General features: G+C 35.3%; 1 protein-coding gene across 1 annotated transcript in view; it reads right to left on the bottom strand.

Annotated features, from left to right (window-relative positions):
* LOC134661450 (SCY1-like protein 2) overlaps positions 1-16169 on the bottom strand; it is a 67156-nt gene extending 50987 nt beyond the window's left edge. The window contains exon 1 of the mRNA XM_063517544.1: positions 15958-16169. Coding sequence (XP_063373614.1) covers positions 15958-16122 — 165 coding nt within the window. The 5' untranslated portion in view covers positions 16123-16169. The remainder of the gene's footprint in view (positions 1-15957) is intronic.
* Positions 16170-18672: the final 2503 nt, after the last annotated feature.

Here is an 18672-nt window from a genome sequence, read left to right as displayed (position 1 = left end):
GTTACTGATCTGTTTGTATTACGCATCGTTACAATTAATCAGATATGCCGGGAGAAAAAATAGTATAAAAATAACAAATTCCGGTTGATCGTAATTAAGTAATATTTGGGTTAATTGCAATAAAATTGTACATTGTTAAAGACCTGTAAGTAAGTAGTCTGAAGTTAATTGATTCCATTGTGTTACGGCAATTAAGCCATTTCTATTTAAATTATATGCATGAAAGTGTGTTAGAGCGGTTTCGCACTATGTCCGATCCGAATCCGTGAAAATATGGTCCGAAGTAGCCGTAGAACTATTTCTATGGTAATTTACGCACTAGATCCGTCTGATTTCTTTCCGAAATCGGATGACGGAGTGCGTAGATTACCATAGAAATAGTTCTACGGCTACTTCGGATCATATTTTCCGTCCGATCCGAATCCGATCCGAATCCGTGAAAATATGGTCTTATGGTTTATCGTCCGATCCGAATCCGATCCGAATCCGTGAAAATATGGTCCGAAGTAGCCGTAGAACTATTTCTATGGTAATTTACGCACTAGATCCGTCTGATTTCTTTCCGAAATCGGATGACGGAGTGCGTAGATTACCATAGAAATAGTTCTACGGCTACTTCGGACCATATTTTCACGGATTCGGATCGGATTCGGATCGGACGTAGTGCGAAACCGCTCTTAGCGTATGCTGTAGATTTATATGTGTATGAATTAAGTAGGTACAATCAATACAATACAATTTAACATGGTTAGTTTTCATAATCACAGCTTCTTATAATATAAATACGCTTAATTAAGTATTTTTAGCATTTCAATAATTTAATAGATTTACATCGTCTAACCACTCTAACCTATTGAAATGTTTCTTATTGTAAAATAAATAGTATGAGTGGATCTTAAAACTGACGATAAATTCAGAACCATCTGACAATTTGTTATAGACCCAGACATCGTTATCGCAGTTGATAAGCACAAACGATTTGACAGTATTCCTACTCAAAGGACTACTTAGTTGTCATAAGCAATAATAGAAGTGACACTCGTAATGTGAAACATTTATATCTACAAGTTAGATATTTATTTTCTATATTTATCCTAATATTCTAATACGCACCCTAATGTGGTTATAACCAACTATGTATCTGGTTTTGTGATTACACACAATGAGTATGGCATCGAATTTCGTGACGTCATCGACATGCTCCGCCGTAAGGCCATAGTAGGTACCTAATTAATTTATATACCTAAAAAACAGCCACAATTGATGTAGTGCATCATTATTTTCCATCGTATTTTCACGGAAACTTACGAACGTATCTTGCTATTTCAGTCAGTGTCGGTAAAAAAAGTACTGAGGTTGACTGAAGTAACATGACAAATACGAACGTTTCAGAGAAAATACGATGGAAAACAACTACATCTGTACCTAAATTCCTCGTTTTATGTTAGTAGTGAAGTGTTAAGATAGCTTTATTCACATGAAATAGTAAATTGTAATTAAATTTTTACCAGTAGAAATACCCCTGGACAAAAAAATGCAGGTGACATGCAGTCAAACTGCATTATCCATATTATTATGCAGTCCAACGTAACCCATTTGCGTAAACGCCGTAAACCACACGGACAGTTCCCGTCATCAAATCATTTGTGAGTGTGTCAATCAGTTTGAGATTTGTGACATGCCGAGTATCAACATCTTAGTTGTGTCCGTTTTTCAGTAACAAATTTTTAAATCTTTTTTTGGAATCAATTCTGAAGGAATTTACTTTATTTAGATTTGAGTTATCGCGTAAATAACTGCAAAAACTGATTATCACAACCACACAGAATGGAGCGTTCCACGGCACTTACGTTGTTTTAATAAGAAGATCAGTATATGTATATTAAAATAGTCTTAATTGAATATAGTCGTTATGTTGTATTTTCCTTCTGTGTAACTTTTATTTTACTTTTTGTTCACTGTACGTTATTTGATGTATTTTCTTCTTGTCTGTTACCCTCCATGATTCTTCTCACTTAATGGTCTCATCGGAAGACCAGCGCTGGAAGCCACCAGCAACATGCTGAGATGAGGCCATTTCGTGGCACTTTAATCTTATTTTGTGTTTTCTTTCATAATTATTATGTATTGTCTGTGTGCTTACGAATAAATTATATTCTATTCTATTCTATTCTATTCAGTGACGGCCGTTATTTCAAAAATGATAGCCGTCACTGTATTTAAAAAATAGTATAACAAGTACCGTCATTCAATAGGTCATGTTTACAACCTTGTACGGTTTAATTAAACTGAAACAGTTAAGTTGAAATGTATAATTCCGGAACAACATTTACACAGAGGCACCGACGAACACACCGGACTACCGCTTTTAATAACATTACGTACTTTATCACAATGTGCCGGGACTTAGTTGTGGTAGCTTTAATTTTGCGTTCGTAGTTTCATAATACGACGTTTAAATTAATTGCACAACTGGTGCTCTGCTAGTTGTACACAATGTTATAGTACTTATACTTAGTTTGAAGATTCTGTAGGTACTATCTAATAAATAGGATGATACAAACTAGTACTGAAAAAAGAAATATGATTGTATTTGACATTCCTACGCGTATTGTGATATGCCTACTTGAAGAATAAACTATATTATCTTTAAAACATAATAAAATCTGTTAGTTGAGACGACCCCAATATCTATAGTTAAACGTAAAATTTCATGGTCAATTTATTTAGATACCTACATATTTTCCATACGTTCAATATAAATATCTTATCTTATAACATAATTTATTTTGCGACATCATCAACTATTGCTATCTTGGGGGCGTAATGAGCATGTTGTTTTATAGTGCAAATTCTACTCTAGAGTCTGTGCGGAAAGAGAAGAGTCGTGAAATATATGGGGCCCAATACATTCTACGACTCTTCTCTTTTCACACAAACTCTAATGCGTATTGATTTGATGCAGTTGGTCCCATTACAAACAAGATAGATTGACACTATTAACAATCTCGTCAGCATCCGTTATACAGACCGCCATAGTAGCTTTCACGATGAAAAAAGTCTATTAACTAGTTAGTTAATAGCATTAGGTCATAAAAAGGCTGGACGAGAGAGTAAAGAAAGTATTAACCCGGTACGAGATCATAAAATAAAAGCTTTATACAGTACAGCTGGTTTGTGGCTACAAATTGGCAAAATGGGTATTGTGTTAGTAAAAAACTCAAGGAGTGCTACTAGTCCATGTCGTTCGTACATTACACACATTATCGCACGAATTTAACTTGTACTGACAATACGACGCACGAACGATCACGGCGTTAAAGTTCTACCGGTGCACGCTCACGGAAAATGGGTTTTCTATAAGTATTTCCATCGGAAACAGTGCACCAGCAACATTTCAATCCGAATGTAATCTATACGTTGCAATTTAACTGTTGCAGCGATACGTAAAGTACAGCTTTCTTGCCTTAACCTCCTGTCCGCCTTTCGCTTTTCAAAAGCATTTTAAAAAGGTAGGATCAAGAGAATAGACGAGACTACAAGGACATTTGGATAGTTACTTTGAGCTTATCTGTTTGTTGAGCTGACACCTGTTATAGATTCGCTTTAATGTGCTGGGCTACGTTTTTAACCATTTTCCAATAAAGATGATTTGGTACTGTACGAAAATCTGTGGTCAGATTTCAGTTATTAAACTTTTTATTTGATATTCCCGCCGGCTTTAGTTCCAAAAAGGCAAATAAGAAGTATAGGCTCAGAATTTAATTGGGAGCCGGGGCGGACACTGTTTACGAGGGAGGGCTACAGATGGGTGCAAAAGTCTAATTTGGATCAGCGACAGCTATACCCGACGGGGATGCGGTCCGTCCGGGCCCGACCGCCAATTTGGTTCAGCCAACAGAATATATTTTTTGATGTATATCTACCTATACTTTCGAATAGTCCGACCACCAATATGGACGATACTGTTTATTGAAAGTACCTAGGTACTTTACTTACTTTACTGTTACTTTATTGATTATGGCATTTGGACATAATATTGGTATATGTTCCTAAAGGCGTGAGTTTTGCGTATTAAGTAGGTATAAACTCGGAGGAATAATCCAATATGGAGTGGTGACACGCACTAATTTCTATGTGAAAAAATCTGCCGTTTTCGGCGCGGGGGGCGAGGAACGCACACAAATAATGTAAACACTAATGCATTTTTTGCATGCGTCGCTACACACGCACACGACAAAATTATCAAACACTAGCATAAACTATATTCACACAAATACAAGAACAAATACAGACAACCCTGTCCGTGAACGAGATGATGTCAGTTTTAAGTAAACGTAAAAGTGCGAGGGACTTGTCGATAATATTGTCGATATTTTATTGACTGAATTTTAACTGTCTGCTTTAGTCAATTATAACCATCAAAAACATTACATGTGAAAACCGGCCAAGTGCGAGTCGGACTCGCGCACGGAGGGTTCCGCACCATCAACAAAAAATAGAGCAAAACAAGCAAAAAAACGGTCACCCATCCAAGTACTGACCCCGCCCGACGTTGCTTAACTTCGGTCAAAAATCACGTTTGTTGTATGGGAGCCCCACTTAAATCTTTATTTTATTCTGCTTTTAGTATTTGTTGTTATAGCGGCAACAGAAATACATCATCTGTGAAAATTTCAACTGTCTAGCTATCACGGTTCGTGAGATACAGCCTGGTGACAGACGGACGGACGGACGGACGGACAGCGGAGTCTTAGTAATAGGGTCCCGTTTTTACCCTTTTGGTACGGAACCCTAAAAAGGTGCAAGTCTCGCAACGCTTCTACTACAAAAAAGTTTTGAGATGTAATGCTAATGTGAAACCAAGTCGGTTATCATCGTAGTGTACCTTTACTTTACCTACTATTTGTAGGAACTGCAACAGTAACTTTGTAATAGCATATATTTATATGGAATTACAAACTTACTTATGCAGTTCTTAGAACTTTAAAACGTGACTGATATTGCAATATTTTTAGGTTTTCGATGGCTTGGTAAGCTGAAAACTACTTATGTTTAAAATTTATTGCATCTTTTGGAAATCTATAAAAAATAAATCAAAATAACAATATATTTATAATGTTCATATAGATTTTATCGATATTGGTTTTTATGGTGTCCCATCGCTAACTATGGTAGAGTGATACCAGAGTAATAAATTAAAAGTGCCTATTTGTGGAAAATGACGGCAGTAAATACTTTAAAATAAATAAAATACAATACAAATATTGGACATGTAAAATAAAAAATATACGATAGAAACTAAGAGAAAAATGAATTTTCAAACAGTAGTAGGGTAGGTGCGTTAGATTTCGTCCACTTGAAGAAATTGAATATAAATCTACATTGCTGCAAAAATTTGGACTTAAAGCAATCCTTAATGTCGAGACAATATACGAGTATCTATCTACATAAAAAATGTATTTGGCAAGTAGCAAATTAAATATCAAATATGTTATTTGCTGATTAGCAAATAACATATTTGATATTTAATTTGCTATTTTTTATTTATTTTGTCATGTGGACGAAAACTAGAGACTAGAGCATGGACGGAAACTAGCACAATGACCAGATCGGTAATATCACGTTACTTATGATTTATAGGTACTATTTATTTCTTTGAATGGATTATGTTGATATAAAAATAAGGTGTTATAGAAAAATAATGTGTTATATAAATTATATAATAATAAGCAACGCAAATTAGAAGTTAGGTATACCTAATGAATATTTAGAAAGTCTTCTTTAAATATTACCCTAAATTAGATCTAGTACCATGAAGTGGTATCACTTTCAGACTGACAATGTTTTTTAGTTTTTTGCTAAATTAGTGCACTATTTGATAATATTTACATGTAATAGTACTTACATATGAAAAGAAACGTGTTCTTTAAGTACGCTAGATGTGTCCGATCGGTTTTTACAGGAGAAAACGCTACAATTCGGCATTTTCTGCTCCTAACATTCCACTTAGACTGACGTTTGCTGAATGGCGTATGACGTATGGCAACTAGTTTTATATAACCTCCTTGACCGGCGGCCGCCGACTTTTGGCAGAGGGGAACGCCTGTTAATGGCGGTTCCTGTTGGTTTATTATTCCGAGGGTATAAAACTGTTGAAGTGTGTTTGTTTACAAAGCTAAACGTTTTATAACAAGTATGTAACTAAAACGACGATCGTAAGTGATCTATAAGAATCGAAGCGGGTGGCAACCCATTCTAACGGTAGGCAATGGGCGTCGCTGGGTAGATTAATCTTGCAAAATGTCATCCAACTCTCCTGGCGCTCGTTGGCAATCCTAACTGAACCGGCTTGGCGAAACTGGGACATTTTATAAAATTTATAAAATGTCCCAGTTTTTAATATTGGACCATGCATAAGTGTTATTAACAGTTTCGATATAAGCTAGCTTTTATTGCTGACCTTTAATTTCGAGGGATTCGTAGTCAACTAAAAACTCTTATATTTTTCTACCTATCGTTCTGTGCGCGGTATAGCTTAGTAACCGTTAGTACTAGAGAGATTGAATTAACCTATGTATGGATAGCCAGTTACGCCTACCAAAATGGTAAAATATGTGAATGACATATTTTTGTTTTACCACTTTGTCACTTTAGATTTAAAAAAAAATCCTTCAACCTTATGCTGTAGGGTACCTGTGGATAGGTATTTATGTACAAAAATTAGGAGTCTTTTACATCTATTTTGTGATTGTCCAATAAACGTGACCCCTTAACTTCTGACAGTAACTTTTAAAAGTTTGGTCAATAAACAATATTTAAAAAATAAGTAGGAGTTTCAATGAAAACTATTTTTAAGATGATCGATGAACCAGCTACTGGGTCAATTTTTGAAGAGGGTGTTTTTTCGACATTTGTATGGCAATTTTTTATTTTTGGAATATTTGATTTATAATCATCGATTTAGGAAGGATTCTTAACAACAAAAAATATACTGTACGAGGCACCACTCTACTTTTTATAGTTTGCTAGATATGGATGTCTGAAGATCGACATTTGTATGGCACTATTTAGCAATTTTTAAGGCGCTTTAGACATGTATATGGCATTTTTTCGACATTGTATGGCAGTATCAAAATGTTTATGTCACGATTTATTAATTTTGTGGCATTTGTAAGACCCTGACGACATTTGTATGACGCCTTTTCGACATTTGTATGGCACTATGTCGACATTTGTATGCCACAATCGACATCTGTACGGTCAAAATAGCCGTACAAATGTCGGCATACAAATGTCGCCAATAATAATAAATTTCTTACACCATATAACCGATTCACTTATTTATTTTACTATGTATTTTAACACTATATTTGCAACTATTATTATGAAATACACATTTTTATTTCGACTGTACCAACATATGAAGCGTCCATACAAATGTCATTGTAGTCGTACCAAAATATATCGAAAGAGATTATTACATAAATAAAACTGTTTCCGCGTGCATACTTAATGGTGAAAGACGCCCAACTAATCACACTATTGTGTCGTAAAGTTAATTTAATCGTTATTCAATAGACAAAGAAGATTTTGGGGGGTATCTTTAACTTAATAACAAAAAAAGTGCCGCGCGCGCGGGACTACGATAAAAAGTCTTCTCTTGTTTTATTAAATAACGCTTTAAATTATCGAAATGACTAAATAAATTCTCTAGAAAATGCTCTTTATAAAAATATAAAGCTATTCATAATACGTTAATAGTTTTGATTTTTTAAATTGGGCAATGCCGCCACCTGGGACACGCGAAAAACGGCAAATTTCGCCGTTTTTGGACCTTCAAATGCGATTTTGTCAGAAACAAATAATATTGAAGGTACAGTTGTACATCATTTTTAAAGTTTATAATACACTGAATGAAAATATATACATATCTAGTCTTTAAGTCCTATGGACTTCGAGTTTTAGCCGTGGGACAGCAAAAAATGCCTATTTGAAAATTGACCCACTGTGTTTTAGCTAAAAGAACTAATGTTGACTAAAGGTTTAGTTAATAATCTTGCTTTTGAGAAACGGGCCCCTGGTATATACTTAATTATACTTACCTACAGGAAAAATATTTTCTCATTCATTACAGGTATAAGTGTGCTTCGCGAGTTCTAGTTAAGCAAGGACATATTCCAGTAGAATGGCGAGAATTATATATTTATACGAGGGTAAATACACCTAGTTAAGAAGATTATAGGTACTCTTACAATTGAGGCAACTGCTTTCGGGCGTAATCGGATCTCACAGTACTTAAAACGATTTACTTAACAATGTATTTTGTAAATGTATGTACCTAATTTGAATTGAAGGAAAATATAAACGTATATTTTCTTTATTGGTTTCGTTTATGCCCTTAATCGAACCTTGGTAAATCGTTACGCCGAGAGTAGGGCTTCCAATCGGTATTCCGATATCCTCTGCCGGCTCTAACCTCGGGGTGCCCCCAATATTTTCCGGTCCCGCTGGTTACGGGATTATAAGTGCAGAATCCCTCTTTGTTTGCGGGACTGCTTGGAAGCTTAAAATATTCTTAATTAGATTATTTATTAGCGCGCATAAACGCGAACAGTTTTACTATATTAATAAGTCTTGAGAATTAGATATAGGCACTGCAAAAGAGGAGACATAGCCAGCAACAAATATATACATACCTATTATAGGACAATTTTGCACAGATCGACCTAGTCCCACAGTAAGCTCAGTAAGGCTTGTGTTGTGGGTGCTAGACGATGCTATATATAATATAATATAGTTATATATAAATATTCCATAAAAATAACATAAAAAAGTGTGTAGGTATCTAAAATACATTTTGACTGGTTTAAACCTAACAACAGATAACGAAAAATGATAATACTCCCTTCGATCCGTTCTTCAATGAATATCAGGATCTAATAAAGGACCTTTAATTAAATCTCTGACTCTCCAGATAGTTGATGTTATATCCTATTACTTACGGGTTAAAACTTAGCAGTGAAAGCTACGAGCTTACGACGCACGATGTTGTTGTTAATTTAATTATTAGCTAACTAGTCCTAGCCTCTACGTGCTAGCACAAGAGAAATCGAGTTACCAAAAGACGTTAACACCTGCAGTTGCCTGCAGCTTGCATGTACAGTTATGGAATTCTGTTATTCTGTCTCGCTAGTCAAGTTTAGAAGTGGGAGAATGAAGCGTGACCACTATTTATAAGACAGCAACGGCAAATAAATAAATATTTTTTATAGGACATTCTTACACTTACACAGATTGACTAAGTCCCAAATGAAGCTCAAGAAGGCTTGTGTTGTGGGTACTCAGACAACGATATATATAATATACAAATACATAAACAAATAGAAAACACCCAAGACTCAGGAACAAATATTTGTGCTCATCACACAAATAAATGCTTTCGGGATTCGAACCCAGGACCGCGGCTTCACAGGCAGGGTCACTACCCACTAGGCCAGACGGGCCAGATCAGTCGTCAAACAATCATGTTCTTAAGGTATGTTGGGATAAGTGTGGATAATTTAGTTACATATCTATAAAACTAAGCGTTATTTTAGTTTGAAAGCCTTTTTTTTTTGGAGTAATTGCTGTCATCACTCCATAACCCGGGGACGTCCGCACTTTTGCTGCCAAAATAGTCAAGCACTGACTTTGAGTGCTGTAAAAACTTTAAGTAGGTATATACGATGCAATAAAACATATGTATATTATCTGTACCTACATACTTCGTGGTAATTAATAACGATCATTAACTTTTCGAAGTATCCTTACAAGATTGAAGCAGAAAAATAAACCGCGAAGCTTACCAACTTGTCGAAAAATTATCTGCACTTATCCCAAAATACCTAACTAATTTTTATTCTTTGACATTTTCAATATAATTCCCCTTATGAGGCTATGAGGCTACTTAAGAAGGGCCCCCACAATGCTTTTTTTAAACAGCTATATATCCATATACATATATATATAGCTATTTAAAAAAATACTGCCCTAGAGGTAAAACCGGCTAACCCTTTTAGACAAAGTGTCAATGTATGTATCTATACATTTGCGCCCGACTGATAAAAATGGAGAGGCATTCGAACTCTTTAAAGCTTTTAAGTATTGATTAGTTATTGGTATGTTTCTCGCAACGCCTCACTCTCGTACCATTTTAAAAGTACAAATAAGATGTATGATTCACTCGAATGATGTTAAGATCGAAATGAAATTGACATCAATTTGTGAGTTCGAAATGTTTCGAATCGGCTTCCAGCTGTGGTTGAACAACAGGTGGAATTAAAGAGAGTGCCTTGATACGGGTGAGGTGAACGGCTATAGCTACTGCAGAGAGGTGCATTCTGATGTTACTATGTAATAATTGTAATAAAACTTAAAAAAAATCCAGCTGATACTTTTAATAATAATAAGGAAAAAAGTTTCTAAAATCTTCATTTGTACAACTTCTACGGGCACTTTGACAAACATCAACATAGGTACTTGGCAAATCACTATGGACAAGTGTTATGATTTTAACCGAAAAAAATTATGAAGCGGGTACAATAAATCCAGATATATCAATAACCGCAAAAGTAACCTTTATATCCTCGCTGAAGGTTGATTGTTGAACACTCTTATTATACGTAATAAGTCAAAAATAACTTACATTCGTAAAATACTGCGTGGGAGATAATATATTGTATAAATTGGAGTATGCGATACTTGTACGGATAACATATACTTTATGCTTTCAAGCTATTCAGACATTGAAGGGACAAGGGCTTCTTTTCGATTTCGTTTGGCGATAACATATCACGACCGCAATCTGTAGTCCTATACTACTTTAACCGAAGGGGCTATGTAATTTAACAAATGAAACAGCATTATAAAATTTCAGTGGAGCCCTGTGCAGAAAATCTCATAGGTGTCATAGACAATATGACAAGTGAACCTACAATACAGAGATCCTTCCGCACGCTTAGAGCCGTGATACCACGATTCACGGCCTGTCTATTTCGATCTCACTTCGATTACATGTGTTTACTTGAAAACCCGCCGTGTCTGGAATCCTCGCGTAATGGCCGACAGGAATGCCAACATAGCGCAACTATCTCAAATTGTGTGGGGTTCCCCCTCCATCGGGGGAAAGCATGGTAATCTGACAATTCAAGGTAAGCGTCAGACCCAAGCCGCCTTAATTAACTGAGATCACAACTGATATAACTTCTGATCAAAGCCTATCAACAGCCACCCTAATCCTAAGTTTTAATTACTTTGATGAAATATTTGCGCCAAACCTACTATTAGCCTAAGATAGTTTAGATAAGTTGGGAAAAAGTCTTTAAATCATAACATATGGCTGAGCTAGGGTTGCCAGATCGAAAAACGTTATTATCGGGAAAAAATTTCAATTTTTCGGGATTTTGGGCCTTAAGTCGGGAAAAAAAACCATTCATATTAAATGAATTGTATTAAGAACAACGATATTTTACATTATTGGCACTACGTCAGCTGCTCTGCCCAATCTCGCCACGCGCGCCCCGCGCGCGCCCTGACGGGCTCGACGCAGGTCGCTTGCTCGCTCGACCACAGTTCGGAACTTGAAATTATTGTTTTATAACGTGAAGCTGTTTTTCGGGACAATTTTTTACTTTGTCGGGAATCGGGAACATATGCTAAAACTCGGGAGAATCCCGCCGAATCCCGACCATCTGGCAACCCTAGGCTGAGCGCATTAAAAGAAAAAAAGTACTGTCTTAATAAACCTTTCATAACAATAACAGAGACACAATTACGCTCCTTAATATTTCAAGCAAAAAACCTATTATTTATTATTTCGACAAGCCTAAATGCGATGAAGTTGCATGAATTATTAATGCAACTTCATCGCGTTTAGCTTGTCGAAATAATTTTGCTTAGCAGTTTTTCTGTGGGGTTTGTATTCTAAGTCGTACTTACTTATGGGTCATACACATTTTAAAATATGTTTAACTCGTTTGCGTACGTCTTTCCTGTAGACATCGCAAAGTAGAGGGAATCTAAACTTGAGACACAAATAAGAAAAAAGGGTGATATGTTAACTTTTATAACTATGTGTTATCTACAGAAGTTACCTTTTTCTAAAAATGCGTGTAACCCTTATCTATACAAGTGAGCCTTGCGAATCCCCAATTACCCATGGATCAGCTACAGCAAAGAAAACAAAAACTTAATCAACAACAAAATTCTATATAATCATCGACCACGCTTACAATATTTCACGAGAAGGAAAACAGCCAGATACCTAAGTACTTACCTATACGAAAACAATTATTCCCAAGCTAAAACGGAGATGCTTCGCGCTTGCTAGTTTAATTCATAAATACATAAGCACGTAACACAGTATTTAAGATTCAGGCCCCCTATTCCTATTAAATCAACAAATAATTATTAACCCATACCTTCTGTGCGTGCATTTTACTTATACCTACCGAGTAAGGTTCAAGTTCCAAATATTCAATTATTAGAGCATCCATAGTTATGCATTTTATATTATTATGCAGTATATTTGAAATATTGTATCTATCTATCTAATACCTTTAAACGAGCAATTCTTGCATATTTATTTATTTATTTATTTATTTATATATATATATATACAACGGCTCTAACGATTTCGATGAAATTTGCTATATGGGGGTTTTTGGGGGCGAAAAATCTAGCTAGGTCTTATCTCTGGGAAAATGCGCATTTTCGAGTTTTTTTATGTTTTCCGAGCGAAGCTCGGTCACCCAGATATTATGTATTAATATTTTGTATAGTACCCATTTTATAGTTGCATGAAATAACCGAAACTTTGTACGGATCTCTAGGTACGCTAGTCAGACACTTGACCAATTTGAAATTAGCGGTAGGTATTGATCCTGACTTTCTAAACTCGTCGAGTAATACTTTACATACATTGCTTATATCTGAATATAAATTATATTAACATAATGTACTAACTTATCTGCATCAGCTATGAGTTGCATATCTGCAATACCTAATACGCCTCCGAGTTAATTAAGTATTTCAATTAAGTTTGCTTGAGCTCCAGATTGACATATTCATTAGTAGTGCGGTTAGACAAAATCCATGGGGCGCGTCGCGTCGCCCAACAACAATATCTGGCTACGAGCACCTCAACCCTGGATTTTTAATGAATATAAGTATAAATGAATACATAATTTCCCATTTATCTTTTTATTTTACCGGGTCGTATTTTCCGAATAGGGTTGTATAATAAAATAAATAAATAAAATAATACCTATCTACGATTACATATACCTACTATACATATAATAGGTATACCTGTATGTTACTGTAGTATGTACTATGTATGCTAACGTAGCTGCTTATGAAGTAAATTTAAAAATACTTACTTGATTTAAGATGGCGTTCAATTTTGTTTAGTTTAAGAATTTGCATTAAATTGTTCATAGTTATGGTACATTAAAGTAACGACAGATTTAATAAACAATGGGTCTGCATTAAATCTGTCGGTAAATGCAACACGGCATGACGGCACACACCGTGTGTAAATTCAGCATCAAATATAGGTACAATAGTGACGGCAACAGTGGCTACATACATATTATACATCCTTATTTATAAGGTAACCAAAGAGTGTTGTTACGATATATTTGGCCATTTTGGCAGTCACCACTTATGACGAAACTACTACTACGGCCGAAAAGGGTACGCTATTTTACCTTAAGCCATGATATTTAATAGTCTGTTTACTGTAGGTATGGTATTTAGTTGTCATAAGTTATTAAGTTATTTTAATAACAAAACTTCCGTGAGACACAGACATATTAAATGTCGAGCGTTTTCGACTTAAAATACGTGAGTGACCCGCTTTTAAAATATTTATTAAGTTATTTATGAAATAATGTATTTACTTAATAACAATAGTAAGTATATTAATTCTGTCAAGTCACTCTTTGCGACCTCAATGCCAATATTATATACATATTACATTACTATGTTTGTATGTACCTGTACTTAGCAACAACGTCCACCAGGAACGAATATCTATGAAACCTTTTCTACAGCGCATTGAAATGGGTTGGTCGGGATCGGGATTTAGGATTTAGGAGCTCTGTAGTAAATACTTACAGACATTTTAAAATCCCTATCATATACTTGTACCTATATATATATAGCACTGGAAGTTTCGGTTCGGATTAGGATGTTACTGTTGCTTATTTGATGAGAAATGACATTTTTTTTAAAGAGACCTAAAATTAATTTAACTGGTGACAAAAGAGCTGGCAGCTTCCTCGCTCAACGAATAAGCGTTGCAATTCAGCGAGAAAATGCTGCCAGTATCTTCGGTACTATGCCCCAGGCGCCCTCTTTAGATATAGATTTTTAGTTTTCCTTTTTAGGGTTCCGTACCTCAAAAGGAAAAAACGGAACCCTTATAGGATCACTCGTGCGTCTGTCTGTCCGTCCGTCTGTCACAGCCTATTTTCTCCGAGACTACTGGACCAATTAAGTTGAAATTTGGCACAGATATGTAAGTTTGTGACCCAAAGACGGACATAACGTAAACAAATGAATTTTAAATATGGAGGCCACTTTTGGGGGGTAAAAGAACAAATTAAAAAATAAAGTTTTTCAAACTATATCGTGTTACATATCAAATGAAAGAGCTCATTTTGAGAATCTCAAGTATATTTTATTTATAATTTTAAGATAAATAGTTTAGCAGTTATTCAAGAAAATAGGCAAAAAATGACCATCCCCCCCCCCTTTATCTCTGAAACTACTGGGTCTAAAATTTTGAAAAAAATACACTATATAGTTCTTTAGCTATAGATGACAGGAAAACCTATTAGAAATGTGCAGTCAAGCGTGAGTCGGACTTAAGTACTTAGTTTTTGATCCGACCCCTACGGGTTTTTTAAAGACATTTTCATTTCTCGTGCTCTGAAAGAGGGTCATTGTTAATCTAAGGTGTGCAGAAAATGATACGTTTCTGCACTAGAGCATTTTACATTTCAATTAGGATAAAAAAAAATTACAATGGGCAATTGAAATTTGGGTTTAAATGGATTTGTTATACAATTTCCATTCTGATATTTAACTCCGCATTCCATAAATAACGATCCGTTTGGCTAAATTGTTAATTGAAATTACCCTCAAGAAATACTATGAAAATTTGTATTTACTCATGTTTCTAAAAACACATGCATTTTACTTTCCTCGTATTCGAAATGAAAAGTAGAGTGTTTAACTCAGGTGAAAGGCATCATTTCAGCCTCGGACTATTAGCGCTCTCACTGCGTTCGAGCTACTGCCTCGGCAGAAATGAGTGCCTTTCACCTCTTGGTTAACAATCTACTATTTACTCACTCATCATTAAACCAAATCAAAACATATTGTTAAAAATACATGTAACGTAAAAAAATGAATTTTAAATATGGAGGCCACTTTTGGGGATAAAACAGCAATGTAACTATATCGTGTTACATATCAAATGAAAGAGCTCATGTCATCTCATCATTTCATTTCATTTATCTCAAATATTTTTTTTTATAATTTTAAGATAAATAGTTTAGCAGTTATTCGAGAAAATAAGAATAAAATGACCACCCCCCTTTATCTCTGAAACTACTGAGTTTACCTGAAGATGACAGGAAAACCTATTAGACATGTGCAGTTTAGGATGGGTTTTTTAAAAACATTTTACTCTCTTTTCATTAAAAAAACCTATTGTTAAAAATTGTGTAATGTACGGAACCCTTGGAACGCGAGTCCGACTCGCACTTGGCCGGTTTTTAAGTAGTAGTTTTAGTTTTGTAGGTAGTTTTATTTAGGTTACTTTATTGTTACTTTATACATTTGTTGTTATTCAATAAAGCAGATACTTAATTAAGCAAAGTTGTGTTACATTAGGTACCTACTCACCTTCCCGTCACTTTTCCTGTAGGCGTCGTGAACGCGCCACACGAGCCCGGGGCCCGCGTTGCTGCTCTCCTTGCCGATCTCGAAGTACTGCATGATCGGGTTACTCTCCAGCTGCGGTGGGTTCTGTGTGCTCACGCTCTTCAGCTTGGATATGATGCCCGCCATGCCGGAGCCGAGGCGTCGGCCCAACGGGTCAGAGCGTGAGGGTTCCGGTTCTTGTTCACCTGCAAGTACATATTCTATCAATGTCATTGAAGTGAAAACTTCTTTAGCGGCGCTGTGCACTTTTTGTGATAGGGAAAAAATGTTAAACTCGTAACAGGTGTCACGTAACCGTAAGACGTAAGACGGTCACGTGACCTGATCGAAAAACTGTCACTTTAATGTCATTGAGTTTTTCTTTATTGATTTAAATGCCATCTAGTGAGTTCGATCTAACTTGTATTATAATATAACTCGAGTACTAACAGTGATGTGCCTAGGGGTTTCAAGTAATGCGACGAAATAAAGCTAGATGGCGTTAACCTCAATTATACATAATGCTGCAGACATTTTGAAATAGTGATTGAGTTTTCACTTCTGCCGGCACTGCCTGAGTGCAACCCGTTTTTTTTTCCAATGCGATGGTAGCCTATAGTTTTTTGTTTTGCAAACTTTGTAGCCCACGTCCCATGGCGGGGCAAAGGCCTCCACTGTTTATCGAGTATAAACTTTTTTCATTAGGATGACCCTTGGTTCTGGTTCTATGTACAATATCTGGGTGACCGAGCTTCGCTCGGAAAACATATAATAACTCGGAAATGCGCGTTTTCCCAGAGATAAGACCTAGCTAGATCGATTTTTCGCCCCCGAAAACCCCTATATACCAAATTTCATCGAAATCGTTAGAGCCGTTTCCGAGATTCCCGAAATATATATATATATATATAAATAAATAAATACATAAATAAATAAACAAGAATTGCTCGTTTAAAGGTATTAGATAGATAGGTATAATCTGTTTCATGGTTTCCTTACTTGGAAGAACGGGCTACTGGTTGGAAAAAGAGAGCTTATGCACGTATAACTTGTACGGCTGCTTCGAATGAACCTTTAGTTCTACATGTAACAAAATTCTTTAAATTAATTATTATTCTATTATTTCCTTTATTCATTTAATTTCTTAGATTAGGTTATTTATAATATGAATATAAAAGTAAAATATAAAAACACTTACAAAACAATAAAAAATACATATAAACACATTATAAAAAACCAAACCTAGGATGCCGATTCATTATTATTATTATCTTTTGTATGTATTTCGTCTTGTAATTTCGTTTTAAGTGCACTCTGACATTTATGTCCATTTATCTTCAAACACTCCACTAATAGACCTCTTGAATCTGTTTATTTTTAGGGATATAAATAGCCGTCGACGTAAATAAGATATTTGCCAAGCTTTGGTGATTTTAACATAAAATAAAAGTACCTACAAATATAGAAAAACTTTAGACAGAAAATAAAAGATAAAAAGTAAAAGATAAAATGAATTTTGTACAGTCGTACGTCGCCTAATCATACTTCGCTCTAACAATACTTCGTGCGTGTGTCGCACTCTCGCGCTCCAGCAGTAAATCCATTTTTATGTATTGAGCTTAATTTACACCAACCACTGTCGGCGTTTCATAAATTGACTGCCTACTTACTGCCTCTAGCATTTAGGGAACCCACACCGCTGTGCAACTTGATTACTGTAGTTGTAAGTAGTAGTTTCAACTATTGGCGTGGACAAGGGGCGAAAATTAAATTCTGCTCCACTGATAGCTTTTAAGTGGGAACTATAGGCTACATGACTAATTTTCATTTATGGTATCAAATAGTATCAATCGATCGGGTTTGTTTTTAGGATCAAATGTCTATATGGGACCCACTGCACTAAAGTCACACAAAAGTCAAAAATTGTAGTCAAAGGCCGACAGTCACACTTCACTCGCGAGTCGCTCTAAATAAAACGATAAGGGAACGTGACGTCAAGGTCCCTGGGAGCCCATCTTGTAGTATGGACAAAACAAGAAAATTGCGTTTTTGTCGGTGAAATATTGCGTTTATGTACATATATAGTTGCTATACAATATTTTTTTGGATGAGATGTAAGGAATCGAATGGTACCCTTACTTTTATCGTTTTGGGAAGTTAAAAAAAAACTTAAATTTTGAAACTTTCAGGTTCTGTATTTTTTGGAATTTTTCAATATTTTATTTTAATGTCTACATTATTGTGATAAATTGCTCGTTTGCTATCTATTTAACTAGATTTTGTTATAAAATTCAACATGTGTCATCATCCCTATTTGTAGGTACTTCTTTATAGTGTTTTGACAGCGCAAATATGAAATAAGGGTCGGCTGGTTTTTTTACACGACTGCCCAAACAAAAAGAGTGCATTGTTTTCAGCGTTCATGTTTGTATGTATATATTTAAGTATTTATTTGTATGTTAATAGTGACAATTATGCTCTTGTATTTTAAATTCAAGTTTCTGACTTCGAAACGAAAACCCATCGAGTAATTGTCAATTTCATTTTCATTCTACATATAAAAAATCTTGAAAATTTTGGATCAGTTTTGATTTCGTTAATTTTCTCCATTTAAGACTTATGATCCGGCAAAAGTCATTAAAATATCTAGATAGATTAAATAATCGTCAATATGAGTCCAGTTTGGTAAATTCAGCA

This window comes from Cydia amplana, chromosome Z (genome assembly GCF_948474715.1).
Source record: "Cydia amplana chromosome Z, ilCydAmpl1.1, whole genome shotgun sequence".
NCBI classification, from domain to species: Eukaryota; Metazoa; Arthropoda; class Insecta; order Lepidoptera; family Tortricidae; genus Cydia; species Cydia amplana.
Note: the sequence above shows the minus strand (reverse complement) of the source record. Positions and strands in the feature narration are given on the sequence as shown.